General features: G+C 37.7%; 1 protein-coding gene across 4 annotated transcripts in view; it reads right to left on the reverse strand.

Moving 5' to 3' along the window:
• The window catches only part of CNTRL (centriolin), a 32,930-nt gene that overhangs the window by 506 nt on the left and 10,477 nt on the right, over window positions 1-21,947 (reverse strand). For all 4 annotated transcript variants that reach the window (XM_032200287.1, XM_032200286.1, XM_032200285.1 and 1 more), the window contains 32 exons: window positions 21,555-21,708; window positions 20,659-20,879; window positions 19,800-19,976; window positions 18,710-18,844; window positions 17,544-17,689; window positions 16,886-17,066; window positions 15,809-15,988; window positions 15,342-15,521; window positions 14,676-14,792; window positions 14,120-14,264; window positions 13,487-13,626; window positions 12,652-12,829; window positions 12,101-12,411; window positions 11,579-11,787; window positions 11,203-11,395; window positions 10,691-10,821; window positions 10,426-10,566; window positions 10,177-10,303; window positions 9,546-9,710; window positions 8,612-8,771; window positions 7,764-7,879; window positions 6,666-6,883; window positions 6,062-6,219; window positions 5,743-5,816; window positions 4,850-5,038; window positions 3,787-4,012; window positions 3,331-3,536; window positions 2,881-3,021; window positions 1,459-1,728; window positions 1,287-1,349; window positions 522-725; window positions 109-216 (listed from right to left, as the gene is read on the reverse strand). In XM_032200287.1, the coding sequence (XP_032056178.1) occupies window positions 133-216; window positions 522-725; window positions 1,287-1,349; window positions 1,459-1,728; window positions 2,881-3,021; window positions 3,331-3,536; window positions 3,787-4,012; window positions 4,850-5,038; window positions 5,743-5,816; window positions 6,062-6,219; window positions 6,666-6,883; window positions 7,764-7,879; window positions 8,612-8,771; window positions 9,546-9,710; window positions 10,177-10,303; window positions 10,426-10,566; window positions 10,691-10,821; window positions 11,203-11,395; window positions 11,579-11,787; window positions 12,101-12,411; window positions 12,652-12,829; window positions 13,487-13,626; window positions 14,120-14,264; window positions 14,676-14,792; window positions 15,342-15,521; window positions 15,809-15,988; window positions 16,886-17,066; window positions 17,544-17,689; window positions 18,710-18,844; window positions 19,800-19,976; window positions 20,659-20,879; window positions 21,555-21,708 (5,340 nt within the window). In that variant the 3' untranslated portion in view covers window positions 109-132. The remainder of the gene's footprint in view (window positions 1-108; window positions 217-521; window positions 726-1,286; window positions 1,350-1,458; window positions 1,729-2,880; window positions 3,022-3,330; window positions 3,537-3,786; window positions 4,013-4,849; window positions 5,039-5,742; window positions 5,817-6,061; window positions 6,220-6,665; window positions 6,884-7,763; window positions 7,880-8,611; window positions 8,772-9,545; window positions 9,711-10,176; window positions 10,304-10,425; window positions 10,567-10,690; window positions 10,822-11,202; window positions 11,396-11,578; window positions 11,788-12,100; window positions 12,412-12,651; window positions 12,830-13,486; window positions 13,627-14,119; window positions 14,265-14,675; window positions 14,793-15,341; window positions 15,522-15,808; window positions 15,989-16,885; window positions 17,067-17,543; window positions 17,690-18,709; window positions 18,845-19,799; window positions 19,977-20,658; window positions 20,880-21,554; window positions 21,709-21,947) is intronic.

Below are 21,947 nucleotides of genomic sequence, written 5' to 3' on the forward strand. Positions count from 1 at the left end.
TCTGGGAGCAGTACTGTGCCTCCCCCTTCCTTGATCACCTCATAAGCCCCAAAATTCAAGACACAAACAAGTATTAAGTGCAAACTAAGCTGAAGCAATCTCTCTTACCTCTGGACTTCACTGAGAAATTTCTCATGAGCAGGAATGCCATGGGTGAGACGCCACTGGAACACCTTCTGGCCTGCCAGGGACTTGTGCAAGTCTTGTCAGAGCACCCTAGAGAAAGCAGAAGTATGAGCAATAAATTAATCTCTTTACTACTCAAAGACTATTTTTTTTAAAGAAAAAAATGATTAAAAAATAAAAGAAAATGAAGCAAGTAAGTATAAAACCGCTCTTTGAAGAAGGTAGGCTTTCTCTAACAAGTTAGCTACTGGTGAAGCAACCAAGCATACAGTGTGGTTGCCCCACCTACAGAAAACCCCTGCAGTGCCTCCAGATGGTAAGCATATGGGTGTAACACTACCAGAGAGAGAAACATTTTAAAAGAATCAGAATTCTTGTAGGCACTAGAGCATTACCTGTGTTTTTGTTAAACTCAGAGCATCATGGAGAGATGCTAGACTTGAGCTTTGGGCTAGGAACAGTGAGTCTGAAGAAGTGCTGCTGACCAAGTCATCCAGGGCATCAACCTGTCGCTTCAGGCTGTGAAGGGTGCCTTCGGTTTGTTGTTTCCCTCTGATCAGTACTTCTACTTGCTTGGACATGCACTGCCGGAGCTGAGCCTAAATAAATCATTAGTCCTAATTATATGCGGTTAGTATAATTTTGAAGACTATACTTAAATAGTCTGATGACCTGAAGTCAAACCACTGGGGATATGATGTTAAGAGTCTCTTGAATCACAAGCAGCTGGCAATGGCTTTGCAAATAAAGAGGTAAACTCTTTAAAAATAAGTTTAAGTCAGAAATAAGCTGTATTCATCTGACATTTATCATTAGCTGCTTGAAGGGGCAACTCTAAATGAAATTGGCCATCACATCTGCCTAAAATGGTCACGGGTGCCCCTGAACTGTAGATTTTCATGTTGCTAACATACCACAGTATAATGTAAGTGACAAACATTTTGGAATATTCAAAAATCCAACTACAATTAACTTATTGAATATTATTCATCTTGATATAACACAGTTGCTAGGCCTTGTTTTACTATTCGCACCTAACAAAAGACACCCAAAGGTATTTTGCATAAGCTGGAGAAGGATCTCCCATGCTCCTGTTGTTTAAATTACTTTTGGAAGGGACCTAACAGATGTATTAGTGCGATGGGGAAGAGATGCACCACCTTCAACCGATCTTCATGATGCTGCAGTTTCTCTCGGAGAGCCTCTCCACGCCATTGTTCATCCTTTTGGAAACAAAAGCACATTCAGCAACTGAGCACTACAGCTAGAAGGACCAACACAGACATGCTCAGCTGTAACATGAGTAAGGGCTACTCCCTGAAAGCATTTTACCATTAGGAGGACTTTTGAAAAATCCAACTTTTCTTCCAATGAGAACAGTCTTTTGTCAGCAGCAGCAAATGGAAGAGTCTCCTCTAAGTTACCAAGTTCACAATGCAGACTTTTTATTGCAGAAGATGCTCCCAGATCTTCCAATGGTTCTGAGGATAGGCTTGAAGATTTAAACCCTATCTTAATTTCATCTTCAACCTCCAATTTAAGCAGTGCTACTGTATTCTGTATTTCCCTCTGTCTCTCTTCCAGGTCTTCTCGAGTCTTAACCTACAACATAAAACAGTCTTGCTATGTTGCTGGCACATTACAAGTGCATCAATCCAGAGTGATTTCCTGTGCAACTGAGCAAGTCTCATCTCTGAAGTGTTTATGCTTTGACTATTAAAATCAGAAGTCATAAAATCTCTGAGCAGATACAGCCTTAATTCTGAAATTCAAGTTAATTGCTTACGAAGCCCCTCTGACTGGAGAGGGAAGTAAAGTTACCAAGACACAAGCCATTAATTTAAACCTATTCGTACTCTGATCTAGCACAGCCTTCCTCGAATGCTTTGTAGTCACTAAAAACATTCTTCTCTAAAGAATCAGATTTATAAAGGACTTACAAACAATTTATAAACAGCTTAAAGGTGAGACAATGTGGAATCAACTTTTAAATTTAAGCAAGTAATTGAAGAAGAAAATGCCGGTCCAGGCTGGCACTACCAAGTTAAGTCTCCAGTGAGTAGCTTTGAACTGTGATAACATTTAGTGATTTACATAAATTATGACTCCAGTTATGCCAGCTTCCTATGACCAAACCATAATGCAAACAAGAGCCACAGTCCTAGTTCTTGATTGAGACATTACATAAATTAAGCTGAGAGCAAATGAAACAGTACAGTTACCACTTACCTTTGTAACATCCAAATTCAATTATTCTAAGGAATACTAGGACTCCCCACCACCTTCCTCAGCTCATCCCCAAACAACATGGTCTCTGTTTCAGGCACCACTTCAGTGGGCGAGAGGAACCAACCCATTTGAAGTAGCCTAATCAGAGCCTGTAATTCTCTACTGTGTGATGGGAAGGTAACCCATAGCTGTGCCACTCTGCCTCGACCCCCAAGATCTGAAGAATTGCTTTAGAGCTTGGCAGCCTTAGACTGAAAAGTCAGCACCCGACTGACTGGCTGGAGTTGGTCTGTTTGTTTTTAAACCAGGATTACTGAGCTGTCCTACTGAGTGTTAACAAAGCGTTACCTTTCAGATTTGAAGAAAAATAAATAAATAAATAAATGCATAGCAGTTTTAAGAAGGTCTATGTCTGTTAGCATCAGTCTGCTTCACAGGAGGAGATTCAAAACCAATACAATATCACCCTGTCTAGAAGGCACAGCTTTCCCTCCGACCTGCCTGGACTTGCCTATGCAGTTATACCTGGTTCTGGAGATCCGTATAGTCCTGCTGGATCTGGCCAAGCTCTTTAATAAGACGCTTGGCTCGTTCCCGGTTATGGTGCGCTACTTGTTCCGCAGTTGCTATATCACTCTGCAAACACTTATTTTCATGCTTTTGTTCCTAGGAAAATGCAGAAAGATTGCCTTTACCATGAGCACTCACTTCAGAAAAAATGGATAAAGAGAACCCACACATGACAATTTCTTCAAGTTAAAAGGTAAAAACAGCATAAAGTAAGTGACTAGAGAGGTATGCTGCAGCACAGTCTAGAAATACCAGAAATTGTTTGCCTCAACTTCTGTCTAGTCACGAAGTTATAATGCATGACTTCTGTTCTTCCTGCAATAAAAGGGGCTTTTTTTTTTTTAGATCATTTTGCCAAAAATCACCAAAAATTTCCAGTATTCCCCCCATCCAATCAGGGCTTACACGCAGTTCTCTTTCAAGCTGTGTCTTCTGCCTTTTCATGGCTTCTTTCAGACTCAAGATTTGTTTTTCTGTTTTTTTCCTCTCTGATGCCAGCTGACCTTGGAGGTGGTTTAGCTCAGACCTGGAGAGTTCCAGTTCTTTTTGAAGAGACTGAATTTCTTTATTTTTTTGTTGTAATTGCAGTTCTTTCTCTGAGATCTGATGTTCTGTAATCAACATTTAAAATAAACACTGATTAGCAAAAGTGTAAATACCGTAATATATTTCAAACACATTAGATATTTTCAAACATTTTTCTGCTGAACAGTTTGAAAAAACACTGGTACAAGGTGGGAGGGAACAGAAAGTCAGTTGGTTTTAAAAATTCAGTTCTTTCAACAAATCAATTTAACGATCAAGAGTCAATCCAGGCTCTGAATTAAAATCCAAGCAACTTATTTGTACAATAGGTCTTACTGTATTTTCTGATAGTTTCTTCAAGTGCTGCAAATCGGGATGCTTCATTTTCCAGCTTCCTGTTGTTTTCTTCTGTCAGCCTTATTTTTGCTATTGCCTGCTCCAGTTTCTTTTGCTGATCTGTTAGTTCCTTTTCCAATAGTAGTTTCTGGTCTTTCAGTTTAGCAGTACTTTCTTCCAGTTTTTTTCCTTCACACTCTGAATTTTGCTTGAGCTGATGAAGAATCTGGCAAAAACAAACAAACAAGAGATCCCATCAATTCAAACTTTAACTGGCAGCAACTAAGAAAGAGCAAATACCATCACCAAAAGACATCAGTTAAATCATCAGAAATCTGGAAGAATAAATGTAGTATAGTACTTAATCCAAACATAATTCACCTTTTTTCCTCTTTTTCTTTTCCAGGACATTTTCAGTTTTTATTTTGGCTAACGCTTTGTTGAAGCTTTTCAGCCAACATACGTTAATTTTACTACAGGAATATACAATTAAGCCCTAGTTTTCATTAAGGGCTGATGGCTTTGCATAGAAATACAGCAGAACAGAAGAACAAAAACCAGCTACAAACATTAATCCACTCAAAATCAAACTTCTGGAATAGAGGACCCTGAACCTTTTGATGCTTAGTTTTTGAATTCTAAAAAAAAAGACGGACTTAAGTTTTGATTAGTTTCACTTGAAATACATTTTTAGCAGCTGACAAAACAGAAAGTATAGAGAATTATCTGTAGTAGTCCATTTCCTCACCCATACCAGTAACACAACAGCAGCCCACATACAGCATTGTACAGTGCCTGCCACTACACTAGCCCTTCATGCACTCAGCGGTCATTGCTGATTTTATTGGTTGTTATCAGTTCAGTATACAATGACCTTGCCAAGAAGGAACAGTCCTTTGTTGGGACGCAGTAGCTTTCACTAAGACATAGCTGAATTTTGAAGCTTTGTGTTCATTGCTATTCCTTTAGAAATGAGGCTTCCTGTTTCTTGCACTGAAAGCTTTTCTTTCTCCATTATTTTTAGAGGCCAGGCAAAAGTTAGACACATTATCAGGCTCATTACCGCTTCTTGTTTGGCTAGTTCTGTTTCTCTCTCTTTGATCTCTTTCTGGAGCTTCTGCAAATGGTTCTCCCTCCTCTTCTGTCTCTCTTGGCAATTGTTACATTTCTTTAAACTTTCTAGGATATCTTCTTTCAAGGTCGCCTGCTCTCTAAGCAGCTCTTCCTGATGCCTTCTATTATTTTTCAAATCCTGTAATATAAACAGAAAAACAAGTGACATATCTAGCTGGTAAAAGTAACAGGTATCTGGCTAAATTTGGCTTGCATTTGAAAGAAAGTAACTGATCACCCCTAAACACATTGGAAGACTACCTTCTTTTTAAACCAGGCACTGAGTGAATAAATGCAACAAGAACCACAGATGCCTAAGTTTCAAGATGCCAGAGTAAAGGCTGTACTGCATTTTAAAACAAAACAAATTGTCTTTGCTAAAGATGAAAACAAAACAAAAACCAACATAACACACAAAACCAAATGGTAAAACAGGTTGATTTTGCCTCCATACCTGAATTGTTTTCAAGAAAGATCAATGTAAACAACAACAAAACCCACCAAACTGCCACCACCACGCCCACACACTCCCGTTAGGTACATTTGGTAATAACAGCCTGACTGGGAGCCTCACCATAGTTGCCACTTCCCTTCATGTTTAAAAATGGAAAGCAAAATAGAAATCATCTGGTTAGGTACTTATAGTCCAAACCACTCCAAACTCAGCAAGACCAAAGAAACTAGACATTGTTTATTAGCTCTGCAAAGCGTCTGATTTCAAGATAATGTGCTTACACGAAGAAACAGGCAATGGACTATCAATGGTGATAAAAAAAAATGTCCCTTGTTTCTGTACAACCTACTCACTATGTAAGAACAAGCATAAATTTGACCAAGACTAACCTGTTCCACCAGATGAAGACGCTGCCTGGAGTCATTGAGTTCTTCTTTCAGCATTTCTAGTTCTTCCTTTTTTTCTAGGAAAACATTTGATGAAAGACAATTTCAATCAGCAATCCACAAAGTAACCAGACATATAAAATTTCTCTTCTTGTAAATGAATAAAAAAAGTTTCCATCTTTTTAACATATTAAATACTTTCTGCCTGTAGATATTTGAGCATAACAGATCATTTATCATACAGTACAGTTACACATACTGTGCCTTTTAATGCCATTCTTTTAAACTACACTACAGCTTAAAAACAAAATTTGATCTTTACCTTGAAGATCTTTTTGTACAACAGTTATGTCTCCATTCAGTGACTTTTTTTGTTTGTTCAGTAGATCTATCTCCTGCTGCAGGCTTTTAACATCCAATTCCATTTTTTCTATGTTGGACAATACAGTTCTGCCGCTATCTTCAGTAGCTGTCAAGTCTCTGTAAAATGCGAATGTATGTTCTCGGTTTGTTGCAAGTACATGGTGAGGACTCTAAAAGCAGTTGCATTTCAGTAGTTTTTTCAGCTCAAGGGCATGCTATTCAGCAGTCATAAGAACAAGACAGAAGTCTCGTTTTAAGACTTAACCTTTTGCTTTTCCTAACATTCTCATTGCATTGCCAGGATGTAACAAATACTGCTGCATTCAGCAGCTATAATTGCTGCTTATCTTCTGTATGTCTGCTACAGACATTCTACAGACGTACTTAAAATAAAGCCTCCACAGGGTGTAAAAAATGACATTCTATAGGATTCTATAAAATGGATGCCCATGTTCTGTAGGGAACCTCAGACTTCCTGCAATGTTTTTAACCAGGATAAATTGACATTCAAGACACTTCCCATCACTTCCGATCTTCGCAGCACACATATCCCCCCCTCACACCTTCTGGTTTGTGACAACTTCTTTTCCAAACTCTGACAGTCTTCTTCAAGCTTTTGCTTTTCTTTATTCAAAGACTCGATATTACTTTGCAGAGTGCGCATTTGAGAAACCAGATGTTCATTTTCCTTACGGTCTTTCTCAAGTAGTTGTTCCTGCCAATCTACTTCCCCTTGCTGACACTGAAATAATCTCTGAATATTCTCCAATTTCAACTTCTCCTAAGAAAGAAAATATTGTGAATAACACATATGGTGAAAAAGAACAAGTTAACATCTTTATCTGCAGCAGTTTAAAAACCTTTCATTCACAGATCACATGCAGGCAGATACAGTACTCTCTAACTACTGCATTAGAAGAGGGAGGAACTGCTTAAAGTGCCAGATTGATTTGAGTGTGTTTATGATAAAGGTTAGCATGAATATTAGGATGACAACTGGAAGATGGAGGTGCAAGTCTTCATTCCTTCATAGCTTAATCACTATTGCTTTCTCCCAGCCATAAGATGAGTAGCAAATCCCTTCATCACAGGGATTTTGAGAGAATGACCACTTTAAGAGCTAGAGTTGACACATCTAAGTAAAGAAGTGTTATCCTGGGCTCTGACCTAACAATCCTGTAGCTACTGCAAGGCTGCCAAATGGATGCCACTGATCTTCCTGCAAGCTTGTGGCAAAGTTGAATGTTGGTCTGCATTCATCAAAATAGGAAGAGACTAGCTGAGCTGAAATACCTTTACAATTACAGAAAGCACCATCCAGCTGAGTTAGTACACGGTCTTCCATACAACTTTGCGAGTGAAGGCATAGGTAGAATTTGGATAAAAGAATCTGGAAAGTAATGCTAAGAAAATTGTATTCATCATTCTGCAGATAACAGAAGAGATTTCTTTTAGCCTTTTTCACCTTCCTTCCCTTATATGCACCAAAAAATTCCCATCAGTTTAAAGTGCTCAAGCAAGCTTTCCTATGATAAGCTGAAATCAGACTAGTGACTCAGATTTAAAAGCACACGGACTCTGTCACACAGATCTTAACAGAACCACAGAACATGCAGGTCTCTTCTTCCAGTTACCGTACTAGCTATAAAAGAAATACTCACTTCTAGAACTGCAACTTGAGTCTTTTCTAGTTCGTTGATCTTTTGGTCATGTTGTAGTTTCAAACCTTGAAGTTCATTATTTTCAATCTCCAGCATTTCCAGGACATGTTTCAGTTCTAATAAGATGAAAAAAATAAAAGGTTATTGACACACACATTAAATTAATTCTATTATTTAAAAAGACATCAAGGAAAAAAAAAAAAAAAAAAAAAGGACAATGCTGATATCAGCCCTGTAAAAACTACGTTAATTTGCTGTGGCAGACACAGCAAGTGTTCTATCTGATGCTGTTCCACTGGAATGTCACAGGTCCTTCAGTCTCCTGTTTTTCCCGTTTTCTGGGGAGTTATTCTGGGACAAGTACCTGACAGACAATGAAGTAATTTTTTTTTCAGAAAGTACAAGATTTGCAAGCTAATGCTGATTGTATTTCCCACAATCTGACAGGATGTAACTGTCTGGAAGGGTAATCCTCCATTTCCCTTTTCACCCAGATGTTTAATTCTTCTGTCAGCGTGTCACAAGTGGCTGGTACCTCCCAAGTATGTAACACTAGAATGCAAACTTATCCAGTCGGTCCTGATGGTAGATTTATTTACATTTCTCACTGGAACGAAGAACTCCAGTCCCAAAACCAAAGCTGCACTAAGCACAGCCTCAACTCAAGCATAGAGAAATGGTCAGCTCTGTACTGTGTACTGGAGATTCAGTCTCCAACTACAACAATTACACAGAACTCCTTCTGTCTAGGACAATATTTAAAAAGAGTGAAGAAAATATGACTGCACAGATGTACGGCTAGCAGCTTAGAGTAAATTTCTATTAAAAATGTAGAGATTAATACCTACCTATCTTATGTTTAGTAATTTGCCCAAGTATTCCTTGAAGATTTTCTTCCTCTTCTCCAATATCCTTCTTTATGAATGAAAGCTGTGTTCTTCTCTCATTTATTTGGACATCCAGTTCTTGCCTCTCAACAGTAAGCTCCTTCAGAAGCAGCTTTATTTCCTGTGGAAATGTATCAGTGTTAAAATGACTGTCAATATTTGCCATTTGATTTTTTTTCTTTAAATAATTTGTAAATATTTAAGAATATATTTTAAATGTCTACTGTCAACTATAATCTGGACAGTTTAATTGCAGAATTTATAGTTACAATTAACAATTAATATAACTATAGTTATAGTTGACTAAAGCATTAGTCTTGTGAAGATTTTTACCTAGAAATCTCACCATTAACAGCATAATTCAAGTGAACACTAGGTAGGCCTTAAAACAGGAAACCAGAAAAAACATCCCCCCCTAAAAAAAAAAAAAGGTAATTTTGATCCTTTGTTTTTATTTCGGTGCTAAGAGTACGAATCTAGTAAAGTCTTTCTTCCACAAGAAAGTACAGATGCCCTTCTGAGCAAGCAAATGGGAAGGAAGGAGACAGACAGCTGACTTATGCCAGCTTTGTTAAATTTTATGCACACTAATCAGATTGATTTGCTTTAGCTGATTGCCTCAGCAACAGTAAGTCATTTAGAGACTTCTATTCAATATAGTTTCATTCTCAAGGGACCAATCTGTAAGTATTAACAAAATTAGAAGAGTTCTAATTCTTATCTGTGCACCTGGTCTTAAGCACACAGAACTGTAAACTTGCTTGTCCTATTTTTTCAGTGGGTTTGGGGAGGATCTAGAAAGCAGAGCTAGTTTTGTGGAAGTTCTGTGATGTTTTTGATACTTTATTCTTTCACTCTTCTTCAAAGATATAATAAATTGAAAATTCAGAGTTACTCTTATTTGGCGTTGTTTTTCATTTGCTTCCGTCTCCCCATCTCGAAGAGCTTCTTTGAGGTCACCTTTCTTTTGACAAATACAGTCTTGAAGGACATGGAGCTGCTCTTTTCTTTGACTTAACTGTTGCTCCAGAAACAACAACTCTTGTCGCTGAGCAGTAACCTATAATGTGGAAATTCAGAAGTTTAACAGAACAAGCATCTGAAGGCTTTTGAAGCTACACAAATATACAAAACTAAATGCAATGCACCGTTCCAAGACAGATTTATTTGAATTCCATAGCACGTAAGGATTCCATCAGAGTAGTGAGCTAGACCCATGTTACAAGGCCAATGCTAGAGACTAAGTTCTGATCCACACAAGCACAGTCCTGTATCTCAGATGTTCTTAAGCTCTGTGTTCTGAAGTACAATAAGAACATAGAGAACTCTGCAAAAATATTTACTATGCAGAAATACCAGCAAGACTGGAGTCATGCTTATCACAAGTCAAAAAAAAAAAATTACCAACAGTAACACAAAATTATAAATTGAATTCTTCAGACAAGGTAGTCTGGAACATAAGATTCCCTCCAGTTACATTAAAAACAGTAAAACTGATGGCCCACAGTTAACCAGACACACGTTACCTGATCTTTCAGTCTTTCCAGTTCAGTTTTCTTGCCCTGAAGAATGTTTTCTGCTTCTCTAAGGATTTGGAGGTGATGTTCTTCATTGCCTTCTGCAACTTGAATATCTCCTTGAAGCTTCTGAAGACTGATTTTGAGAATAAAAGTATGGTTCAGAACAAACAAGAATATAATTAAGCAGTAACTTACCGGAAAAGGTCGTCATTAGTGTATCTAATATTGTTTAAGGTAAATTTAAGATTAACTCACCTTTCAGTCAGCATTTCTATCTTCTGGTTTAAGGACTGGAACTCAGAGTCTCTTGCAGACACCATTTTGTTGATTTCCTTCAAAATACCTTCTTGTTCCATCTTATGCTGTTCTAAATCCCTTGTATCTGCCTGTAATAATCTGAAGAAGCATTTATGCCTTTTCATATTAACATTTTAACAGCTCTCCCTCTCCAGAAGCATTATCTTGATATTTGAATCTTGTTCTTCTCCATGTTTAATACAAATTCATAAGAACAGCGTACCTTAATTGCTGATCCGCTTTCACAAGTTTAATGGCCATTTCCTGAGCCCTTCGCTCCAGCTCCTCTGCCTCAGTTTCAGTACGGGACAAGTGCTGTTTGGCATGATTGTACTTTTGAATAGTGTCTTTAGTCTAGAGCAAAAATTGAAGATTGAGACAACACATTCCCATCTTACCCTTTGCACACCTATAATCTGCAGGTTAGCTGTCCAAGAACGACCTCCTCCTGGTTTGAATATTCTACTGTACCCTCTCCTTCTGTATACCATGAAGTGGAAACTTTTCTCTCCCCTTCCCCCAGAAAAAAGAAGAAAGCATCCTCTTTTTGGCAAGGACCAAAATATTTTTCTTTTAGCACACGTTATCCAAGGGCTTATTTTAAAACAGAAGCGTTTTTAAAAGGCTGCATGTTATCCAAGTAAAAATAAATGGCTTAGACAAAAAGCAGACATTCTCCACCTAAAACAATCTTAACACACAAATTCTTCTGCCCTTAGTTATGGGTTTACATACCTTTCCCCGTGTGCTCTCAAGTTCCACTTCAGCTTCCGAAAGTAGCCTATCTGCCTCTCTAAGCTCTGCTCGTCGTTTCAGAAGCGTCCTCTCTATACATTCAATTTCATCTGCAATATCTTCCTGACGCTTAAGAGATTTTTCTAAATGTAATTCTGCCATTAGGTTTTCAGTATACCCTTCAATGAAGTCCCTAAAACACCAGGAAGAAAAACATTGCATTAAAATACAAAGATGTCAGAGGCCCGGAAGCCTCTTGTAGTTACTCCATTTTATGTACCCTACAGACAAGCACATTAACTGTGAAGATGTCAAAATTGAGTTTTAGGTATTTCCACAGGCTGACTTTATACATCTTCTAGTGCAATATTCTTACTTGCGCTTGTTATATCTTTGAGCTGCTCTTCGCAGCTCTGCTACTTCACATTCCAGCTCTTCTTTTTCGTGCAGAAGATCGTCTATGTTTTGATGTAATTTTTCCATCTCATTCTTGCATTTATGTTCAGCTGTCCCTGACCGTTTATCTCTGGATTTCCAAGACTTTAAATGATGCACAGTATCTTCTAACCTTGAGACTTCGTTCTCCTACGCAGGAAAAACAGGAAAATAAGTCTTAATTTTCCTATTTCAGCCCTCCAAAGCAGGGTTTTGAGACACAGGAACACCTACAGATAACAGACACCAGACTACATACAGAAGACAGAGCATTCTTATTAGCAAGCTCTCTCAGATCCAGGATCTTGCTAAAAAAGATTTTTAAAACTGAACTTTTAAATTGGTAGAAGCCAGATACTATTGTTTTCCCTCATTTAAGAGGGCATATTGTAAAGATGCTCTTAATCCATTCACAAGTCAATTGCCTACAGCTAAACCTGCAGCCTACAGCTCTGTATCTTACCAAATCATGATGTTCAGGCACGTTGCAGTGAAGTACTCCAACAGGAATGAGTGGGACAGTAAAGTTTGGAGGAAGAGGGCCATAAACAACATGGGCCCCCACAGGAGGAGGGCCGTAGATAACAGATCCAGGAGCAATTGAGCCTCCATTTGCAGCTGCAGGAGGAGGGCCATATACCACGGTTCCTTGAGGTACAGGGACTCCATTCGGAAGGGCTGTGTAAATAACTGTACCAGGTGGTGGTACAAAGGCTGGGTCTTCATGAACATGAGCTTCCTCATTTCCTTTGTTATCTTCTTTTATTTTTCTAGCTTTATGTACAGAAAAAAAGTTACTTAATCACTTTTTAAATGAAACACATTTTTCAAATGTACACTTCAAAGTAATGCACAGTATATATACAGAAATAATAAACACTGTTTAAACTAAATAATGAGTTCAGCAGTGAATTTGTAATTCACTCACGCATATCAAAAGCATTCATTATAAACTCTAAGCAAATCCATGCTTAGTATGCTCCTGAACATTTTGAGGCAATGACACTGACTTACCTTTATCAGGATTCATTTTGTACGACCTACTTCTGACTGGTGAATACATCCAACATCCCCCTGGATTCGGGGAGTCTTCCTTTCTGATTTGACCACACCTTCTCCTGGGTGGGGATGTGCCAGGACACAGTAAACCAACTCCAGAATCTTTTGTGCTGTGGGAAGCAGGAGTTGAGGCCTGAAGAAAAAAAAGTGTGTTAATATGAGATACCCCACATTCTAGATCATAAAGGTAAAACAATTTATTAGCTGTAGACAGTCTAAAACATTTTTTTTTTCAAGAACATGCTATACATAATTGTCTTTCCATATCTCCAAACATTTTGCTGCTTTAAAGATATGAAATATATTTTCCTGTATCATCAAGCAAGTGATATACTTAGTAATGTTTTTATAAAAATTGTCCTGTGCTACAGGGGGAAAAAAAAGTCTGAGAACTCTCACTATACACGGCTGTCCTCAACCTATTACCAATATAACAATAGAAAGTGACCAAAGGAAAAATGAATAAATAAAAATCCAGATTTGTGTATCTACAGCTTTGCTGGAAACCAACAACAAATATATGTACTTCTTTCCTTTTATACCTTTACGTAAATGAGTTTACAGTACTGCATTTTGAAGGGTGGCCTCCAAATCATGTGTTTAGATTTCTATACCTAAATAGCTCTGCAAAGACTTTGCCAGCAGACCTGTTTGTTTACCTGTTGTTTCTGTATTTCTCTTCCATGCCTGTCAATGTTTTTCTTAAGCTCTCCCTAGACCTGGCAAGATTATAATGGACTCTCCCCATATCATATTGCTCACCACATAATTAAGTATTTGAATTTCTGACCTGTGATGATGGCACGTAATACCAATATCCCCTTCTTTTCAGTGGATCTGCAATACTGGTGATGTAATCGTTCTGGTATGAAAGCACGTTTCTGAGTGCTGCAATTTCATCTTGTAAATTGTCAATTTCATCCTTGTTACCTGTAAATTAATCACATGGTTTTAAAAGCACGTAAGGCTAATAATAAAGCCAGAAATATTCAGAATTTAACTAAATTTACCAGAGGTCACAGAGCACGTAAACTGACAAAACTAGAAACCAAGAAGTGCTGGGACTGTGGCTGATCCTTAGCTATCCATTTCTTCCATTCTATATATTCAAAGAAGCAAAGACCCATGCACTTTACATAGCCGTACTTTGTACATCTCAAATGCACTGTAAAATACTGTATGTTGGAAATGTTAGGTCTTACTGTTCTTTTCATACACGCAGATACAGAGAATCCATTGAAGCAGAGTGATTTAGGGACTGAATGTATGTGACAGTGTACAGAAACATATCCTGAACAGTTTCTTCTACAATAAAATTACAGAATTCTGAACAGCTTCCCACAAACAGTAAGAAATACGGAGAAGAAAATGAGTTCTTCTGCATCTGTGCTTAACTGAAAGAAATGGAGATAAGCAAGATTACCTGTCCCACCGTTATCCAACAACCATCTCAAATGGTCAATTTCTGCTTTCTGTTGCTCCACGGTGTCATTTAGTTGATCTATTTCAAACTTTTGAGAGCTTGATGCAACATTCTTCTCACCAACTTTCTCCATTTCATGCTGTAACTATTTTAAATGAGTTAAAATCAAAGCAAAGCACTTCAGTTTAAAGTAGACTACACTAAAGCTTTCAAATAGGCTTACATTTTCCTACAGAAATGGCCATTGGGCACAATGCACATACTACTTTGATACAACAAAATTGTTCTTCCCATCCTCTTACGACTGAGGCTTAAATATCTTTATGTGGCTGTGCATGTTAAGTAAACCTGTCACCTGTTCGCTAAGTCAGATAACCTACTCAGCAAGGTTTTCACTTTGTTCTTTGGCAGGTGTAAAGGGAGGGAAGAACACTGTGACCTGGAGAAACTTGAAGAAAAAGGCTATGGCAGACAACTGAATACGGCAGTTTCAGAAAGTTGCTGAACCACTTTTACCCTCCTCATATAATATAGAGGAAATATAGCTCCAACTTACTTGTTCTTCCTTCTGTTTTAGAAGTTGTTGTAACAATTCTATTTCTGCTTCTGCTCGGGCAAGATCCCGAGCTGCACGAGCTGCTTCAACACAGAACTCTTCAGCTTCCTCAAATTCCTAAAATTAAAGTTTTATTTTAGCTTTAGTTTGAAAGAATGCTTCACAAATTTGCAGACATATGAAAATTTGTGAAATGCAAAATAATGAGAAACATCATCACTTATCTGTTCCAGATGAACACTTAAGTTTACGTAAAATATTTTCTCCTTTAACTTCAGTGTTTCTACAAACTAGATGTTCATACGTAGCCAAAATTAATTTCCAGTTTTAGAAGCCTGACTTCTAAGAACTAAATTCCGTATTTGCTTCTCTTTTCTTTGTCTTATGTAACAATGTACTATTTATCATTTGATTTTCAATTGCTAGAAGATCAAACTTGCCTCTCCCTCACATTCCACCATGCAGGAACATAGCCCGTCCAAACCCAAGTTTGCTCAGACATTCATCTATTTTATTTCAAGATGAGACTGTCCAAAGCAACATGTGGCAGGCCAATTCAAAATAAAGATTTGAACTTGAATTTAAAAGCAACACCAGGACTGCTACCATTATTGTGGCATTAGAAAGCACTGCTTAATTATAACTAGCAATTAATTATCAACTTACCTCAGCTCGTTCCTGATTAATTCTGAGAACAGTCCCATGAAGAGCCTTCAGCTGATTTTTAGCAATGGACAGTTCAGCAGCTGCCAGTTTGTCTGAAGTGATGATTGCTCTCTTTAATTCCTTCAGTTCTTTATCTAGACTGGCAAATTGCATTTGTGCCCTGGCATCTTCTAACTTTTTCTGAAACCAAGAAAATAGGATTTGTGATATTTTTCAAATAGAAAGCAGCATGGAAGAAAAGACTTCCCCACACATCCTATTTTGTATTGCATGTAGAGAAGTATCAGAAAAATACAAAAATAAGAGTGACCAATAAAATTTAAGGAAAAGAGAAAGGTTAAATGTAACTGCCACGTTTCTTCCTGCATTCAATCTATGTCTTAAAATGCAAAATACAAAAGTTTTTTTAATTTTCTTTTCCTGGGACATCAAATGCAGTGCATGGATGTGTCCATACTCATTCTTACCCTTTTCTCTAAATCTTCCAGTTGAGCAAGAATAGTCTCTTTTTCTTCATCTGCCTCTTGGAGCTGTTGATCAGCAAGGCCCTGAATTTCTTCCATGCTCTTTATTTTTTCAAGTAAATGTCGAATTTCATTCTCTAACTGACGGACCTTATTCTTATTCTGCTTGTTTTCAGATTTAACCTGTAAGGGAAACAAATTAGAATAAGTAGAATAACTTTTGAGAAGGTTACTAGCTGTATTTTTCTCCCTGTAGTTAAACTCTCTATTGCTTGAGAGACATAACATTCAGTCCAAATTTTAACTCACCAAAAAAAATGAGACAAAACTCGTGAGCCTATTAATGACTCCATTGTTACATGAACACCAAAAAACAGGTCTCTCCTCATTATCTTACAGGTCAAATTAGAGATTGCTTGTGGAAGTTTAAAGGCATGTCAAATCCTTCTCTTCCAAGCAAGATTTTTTCAAGCTTTATAAAACATAAACTAACAAAAAATTGCACAGGAGCACATGGCATATCTATCAAATATCTGATTTAAAGCAGTCTAAAGTATAAGCATACTTTTCGTATTGGTGGGGGTTTTTTTGGTGCCTTAAAAATACTTTCAGCTTTATTGCTGTCTTCACAGGGTTCTTATGAAAACAATGTGAGAACAAACACTGTATTTCTCTACTTTAAACAGAACTTTATGATATACACTGCATGGAAGTGGTCAATTATTTGTTCTCCTCCTTCTTCAGAAGTTCTTGCCTGCTTATACAGTTTTTTAAATAGCAGGAATTATGACTGGACATACACTCGTGTACACAAGGAAAAAAAACCACAACTCTAGTAATGGTTGGTATTCCTGTGGGAATCATGGGTAACAGGTGTCCTGCTCTGATGGGAGCTGCTGAATTTGCTTCTGACAAGCACCTGTGTTCAATTTACCTACTCTTAGTGGAAATTATACTTCTCTGAAAGATGGAGGGAAACAACGATACACCCACAGTGAAGCTCAATTCTTCAGCTGCAAGTTACATATTTTAAATAAGCTGAAGTTTTCTTACTCTTGCTTTTGTAGTTTTGATACGTGCCTGTCTATATTTTTCCTGTACATCGTCCAGTTTTTCCTGCTGGGATGCAATTTCTTCCTGCAATTGTCTCTGTCTAATCCATGCTTTCTCTTTTTCCCTCTGCACATCAGCAAGGATGTTATTAAATTCTTTCTGCAGATTTGCAAGGCTTTTCCCCAAAACATCATCTGAATTCCAACATCTGAAAGACAAATAAGCCAGACAGAAAACAGTGACTTTAAATTGCAATACCAGATATTGAAACAGTGAAACCTAGTATAATAGTACAAGTTGAAGACATCCAATGTAAATGAATTCAGGTGTAGTACTGAACAGGTTACACTGCATAAGACAGACCTCCATCCCCAGCTCTGACTATTCTGTTCTGTCTTTTTTTATTCCCATTCTCTGTTGCTAGGGGAAAATGGAAAAAAAAAAAAAAGAAAAAAATTTGTTCTACCTCTCACAGTGAAGCCCAAGAGGAATGCATATTTCCCTCAGTAGTACAATTATTGAGCTCAGGTGATGCTATCTTAATTAACCACAGGGTGCTAAATCTCATGTTTGAACTGCCCACATTGTACTCAGCAGGATGCAGCAGACACACCTTGTTGCTCTCATGTACTTACCAATTTAATGTGCACAAATCTAACACTGTTTGTACTTTTATTGTACTCACTTTATCTCTCCTGCTCCTGTCTGAAGCTTTTCCTTGAGTTCATTTATACGAGCTAGGACTTCCTCGGGATGAATCAAGTTGCCAACTGCATGGCTTAGCTGATTCTGAAGATCTTTAAGCTGTTGTTTCAGAAGATTATTGTCTCCCTTAAAAAAACATCCACACAAACATAACAAAAGAAATACATAAATTATTAATGCTTATTATTATTATAAAATTTGAATACCTAACTCTGTTTCTTTCTAAACAAGGAATCCAACATATTTTTTTTTTCCAATGTGAGCTGAACCAATATCAACAAAATGAGAACAAGCAGAAGTTACAATCCTCACCAGATATTAGCACTGTTTATAAACTGGTGTTCACTGTATCCTCTGAGGAGCATGTGAGATGGGAAAATGGGATCAGATGGATACAAAGAAGAACTGAACCCAGACTTCCCACAATGAAGAAAACTGCTCTAATTGCACAGTTTTTTTTTTTTTTCCTTAATATTAAAAATTAAGCAGGCTCCTTTGCCAGATATATTTTGATAATCTTGAACTCAGTGTTCTACTCTTGCTTAAGAAAATCCTGTTGACTGAGCCTTTCAGCAGCTTCAGGGAGAAGCACGCTTAGTTTCTAATCCCAGTTAAGATGAGGCACTGATCTGTGACACTCCTTTACAGAGGTGTTTCTGAACATCAGTGAATTCATGAAGTGCCTAGAAATTCAACAATCACAAGCTGCGTTGCCTATTGTACTTGGATGCCATTACTGTTTTGTGGCAACTGAATAAGCTTCCTCAGGATCACAGCTTTAAACAGATGAAATAAGTTCTGCTTTAAGTATTGGAACAGTTTTTCTAGTGCACACAAAAAGTTACTGATGCATACTGAATGAGGCTTATGGGAAATAAAGATATATTTAAACAATTTATCAATTCCCTTGCAATACAATACAGAAGCTCTGAAATAATTTCAGAAGTCCACAAAAGATAAAAGACTATGGTGTAGGGTCTCCAGACAAGAAAATTAAAGGCAGGAAGAGTCATAAGTACTACCGAACTTCAAAACAAAATTTATAAGGAACCCCATAATTATTATTATTTTTTTAATCACTTTCCCGTAGTGGCAGTGGAAAAGTAGACTGCATATCAGGTAATCTGTTAAGGCAAAGTACCTTACCTGCAATTGTTTGAACTGAGAGAGCAGCTTGTAATTTTCTTGTTCCTTCTCTTCTACTAGTTGTGCTTTGGTCAGAGCATTCTCTAATGCTTGCCTTTCTTTTTCAAGTTCAGCTTGCAGAGCTGACAGTTCCATCTACAAACACAGAAAACCTTCAGATTAACAGCCCCACTCCCAGCCTGTCACACAAATATGTAACAGCTGCATTTCTAAAAGAATAACAGTCTGACAACAGCCCCTAAGAAAACAACCATCCCAAATTAAGCCATTGCCATTTAACAGCTAATATTTCTTAAAACATCATCATCGTGAATAGTATAGCAAATTCTAATATAGACCTAATATGAGCATATCACGCCCATTAGGAAACTGACAGAATTATATTTGGCAGGGTTCTACAGACAGCTTCCAAGTGAAACATCAAAACTAAAAGACTTGCAGGGGTTGGAGACAGAAGCGCTTTGTGTTGCATTTTCATGTCCTCCTGTCATCTGTAACCTGCAGGTGGAATAAATCTTTCAAGAAGGTAAGAAGCCACCACCACAAAAAAAAGTAAATTTCTGATGAATGGAAACTGAACCAAGATGGTAGTCATCATCCATCACTGTGTGAATGCAAGTGAGGATCCCCAAACAGGAAGATAAAACAGAAATGTACAAATTAAAGCATATACTGGTTCTCCCTACAGAAAGATACTACTTTATGTTTTAAAAAAAAAAAAAAAAAGCTATAAAACTCAATTTCTACTAGAAAAAGCAACAGTGGCCTATTTCTCCTGCTACATTTCACAGTACTGCTTCAGTATTATTTCTCTGACATGTGTGTATCTCTTTCCAAAAAGATACTGATAATTATTTTCCTTTGAATATCGTGAATTAAGTCTACTGAGGCTGCAAATACTTTGTACCTCGCTTCAAGGCAAGGTTACAAATCCTGGTGAACTGATGATAACTTCCATTTCAGGACACATCTAAACCAACAATTCCTTGCAAAGGAATCAAGGTTGGAGACAAGGTAAGGAGGAAAGGTTCCCCCCACACCACCAGCCCAGCCGATTATCACCTTGGCAGCAGCAGAGCTCTGTTCTTACCTGGCTAAGTTGTTTCAGTCTTTCCAATTCTTCCTTTTGCTGATTGGCTTCAATGTCTCTGTCTCTTAGCTGGGCTTCCAGTTCAGCCTCATAGGCACTGACATCCCCTTGTGCATCTCTAAGTGATTCATTTATTTCTCGCTGCTCTTGAAGTGCACCTTCTAGCATTGCTATTTCCTGGAATTTTACATTAATTTCAGAAATATATACTCAGGAGAGACAAGACTTCTTCAGAGTACATCACCTCTCTTCCTCAGGAACTCAAAATTAAAGTAACTGCTGTAAAGTCAAAGTAGAGCCACCAACTCTAATCACCAAACATTTAAAATTTAATCATAAGTAGCACTGCTCTATATCAAGGTCAGGTCAATGATGCTGCTGTGACAGACTTTGCATAAAGTCTACACACGAGTTGAAAAGGTGTAGCCTAAAGTGAAACGTGCCTCTGGTATTAAGGTTTACATAACACTTACCAGGATACAAAGACAGATCTTTAAGTAGCTGGATGATAAGACTGATGTAAGGTACTAATGCACAGATCCCTGGGCTAGTGTCCAGTTTTCACTAATGCAATTCACTGTGACAGTGACTGCAAATACATTTTCAGTAATGTTTGAAAGGCAGAGCCTGCATTTCTAGGAGATCTTCTATAAAGTACGGATTTACTGTCTGCCTCTTGCTACTGGCTTTAAAGGTTCTGTTCTTAATGTGCACGGGCACATCTGACTGAAGTTACGCTACCAGAACGTAAATTTGTCCAGAGAAGTATGTTTTGACGTTTCTTATTTGATTGCTTGCTTAGTTTTAAGTTTACTCTTAGTAATCTGAACTTGGGGAGAAACATAGTACCAAGCCTTACTTTTTTCATATTTTCTGCATCCATGGCAACTACTTCCAGGTTATTTCTTTCCTCCTGTAGGTCTGTCAGTCTTTGCAGCAAAGATTCTTTATCTTTCTGCAACTCCTTACATTCATCATTGGCCTGTTTTGCTTGGCATTTAACACTTTCCAGGTATTCCTGTAATCCAATGATAATGCTTTCTAAATCCCTTTTCAGTGCTTCATTTGTTGCTATTTGACCTGCAGAAATGCAAAATGAATTCAAAATAGCAAAGTCGTCATGCTTACTTATAAAATACACATAACTGTCTTTCCTAAACTTAAACTGTTCACCTACTGGAATACGAAATAAGAAGCAGTTAGAAATCAAGCAGAAAATGCCTGCATTGTGTTTTAAAGGCTAAGAGTCCCACTATTACTGTACTAACCTGGCCATTGGAAGAGCTGAAAAGAACCTACATCCCACCCCAGCTTCCTTCTAAAATGGCATTTTTTACCTTTCTAAAATATTTTTTTTTTTTTATTCTTGTTCTTTTCAGGGACATTTACTTTCACATAGATTATTATGTACACAGAATTGCACATGAGGAGGATATATTTAGTAATCAACAAACCACTCAGCTCAGACTTGATCAAGGGCCTTCCTGCCTCAACATTTTGATCCTGAACCCCTGAGCAACAAAGCACTCAGTCAATCAAAGCAGATGTTTGCTCCTCCCACCTTCCAAGGGGAAAAAAAAAAAAAAAGAGAGAGAACAAACAAACACATTACCTAGATCAGCTTGAAATAGTTTTTAAACCTTTTCCTACACACTCTGTATTTCTTTGAAGCAAAGAAAGGCAGAACTGATTCCTCAATTCAATTACCATCTTAGCCTAAATACAAGAAATGCTATAAGATAAGGGAAAAATTACCATCGGTGAGCTGCTGCTCCAAGTCCTTGATTTCCTCAGTTTCCTTAGCAATCCTAGAAAGCATGTCATCCAGGCGACTCTCAAGCTGTTTGTAATGTTTGTTCATCACATCCAGCTGCTGTTCTTTACTTGCTTTTTGAGCTTTCATGTGAGCCTGTAAATGAATTGGAAAGGTCAAGTGGGTCAATGTCAGCATCAATTAAAGAAGTCAACTCTCTATGTTACTCAGTTCTGCAGTGTCTCACTACCATTAGTGAAAGTCACAAGCACAATGTATCTTCTGGAGTTCGGTTTTATTTGCTTGTGTTCCTCTTTACTTCCTCACAAAGAATCCCGAATAGGCAAGTAATGTGTGACAAACTGCATGATTAGGTACAGTGTCCCCTCTTGCCC

The sequence above is a fragment of the Aythya fuligula genome, chromosome 19 (genome assembly GCF_009819795.1).
Source record: "Aythya fuligula isolate bAytFul2 chromosome 19, bAytFul2.pri, whole genome shotgun sequence".
Classification (NCBI taxonomy): Eukaryota; Metazoa; Chordata; class Aves; order Anseriformes; family Anatidae; genus Aythya; species Aythya fuligula.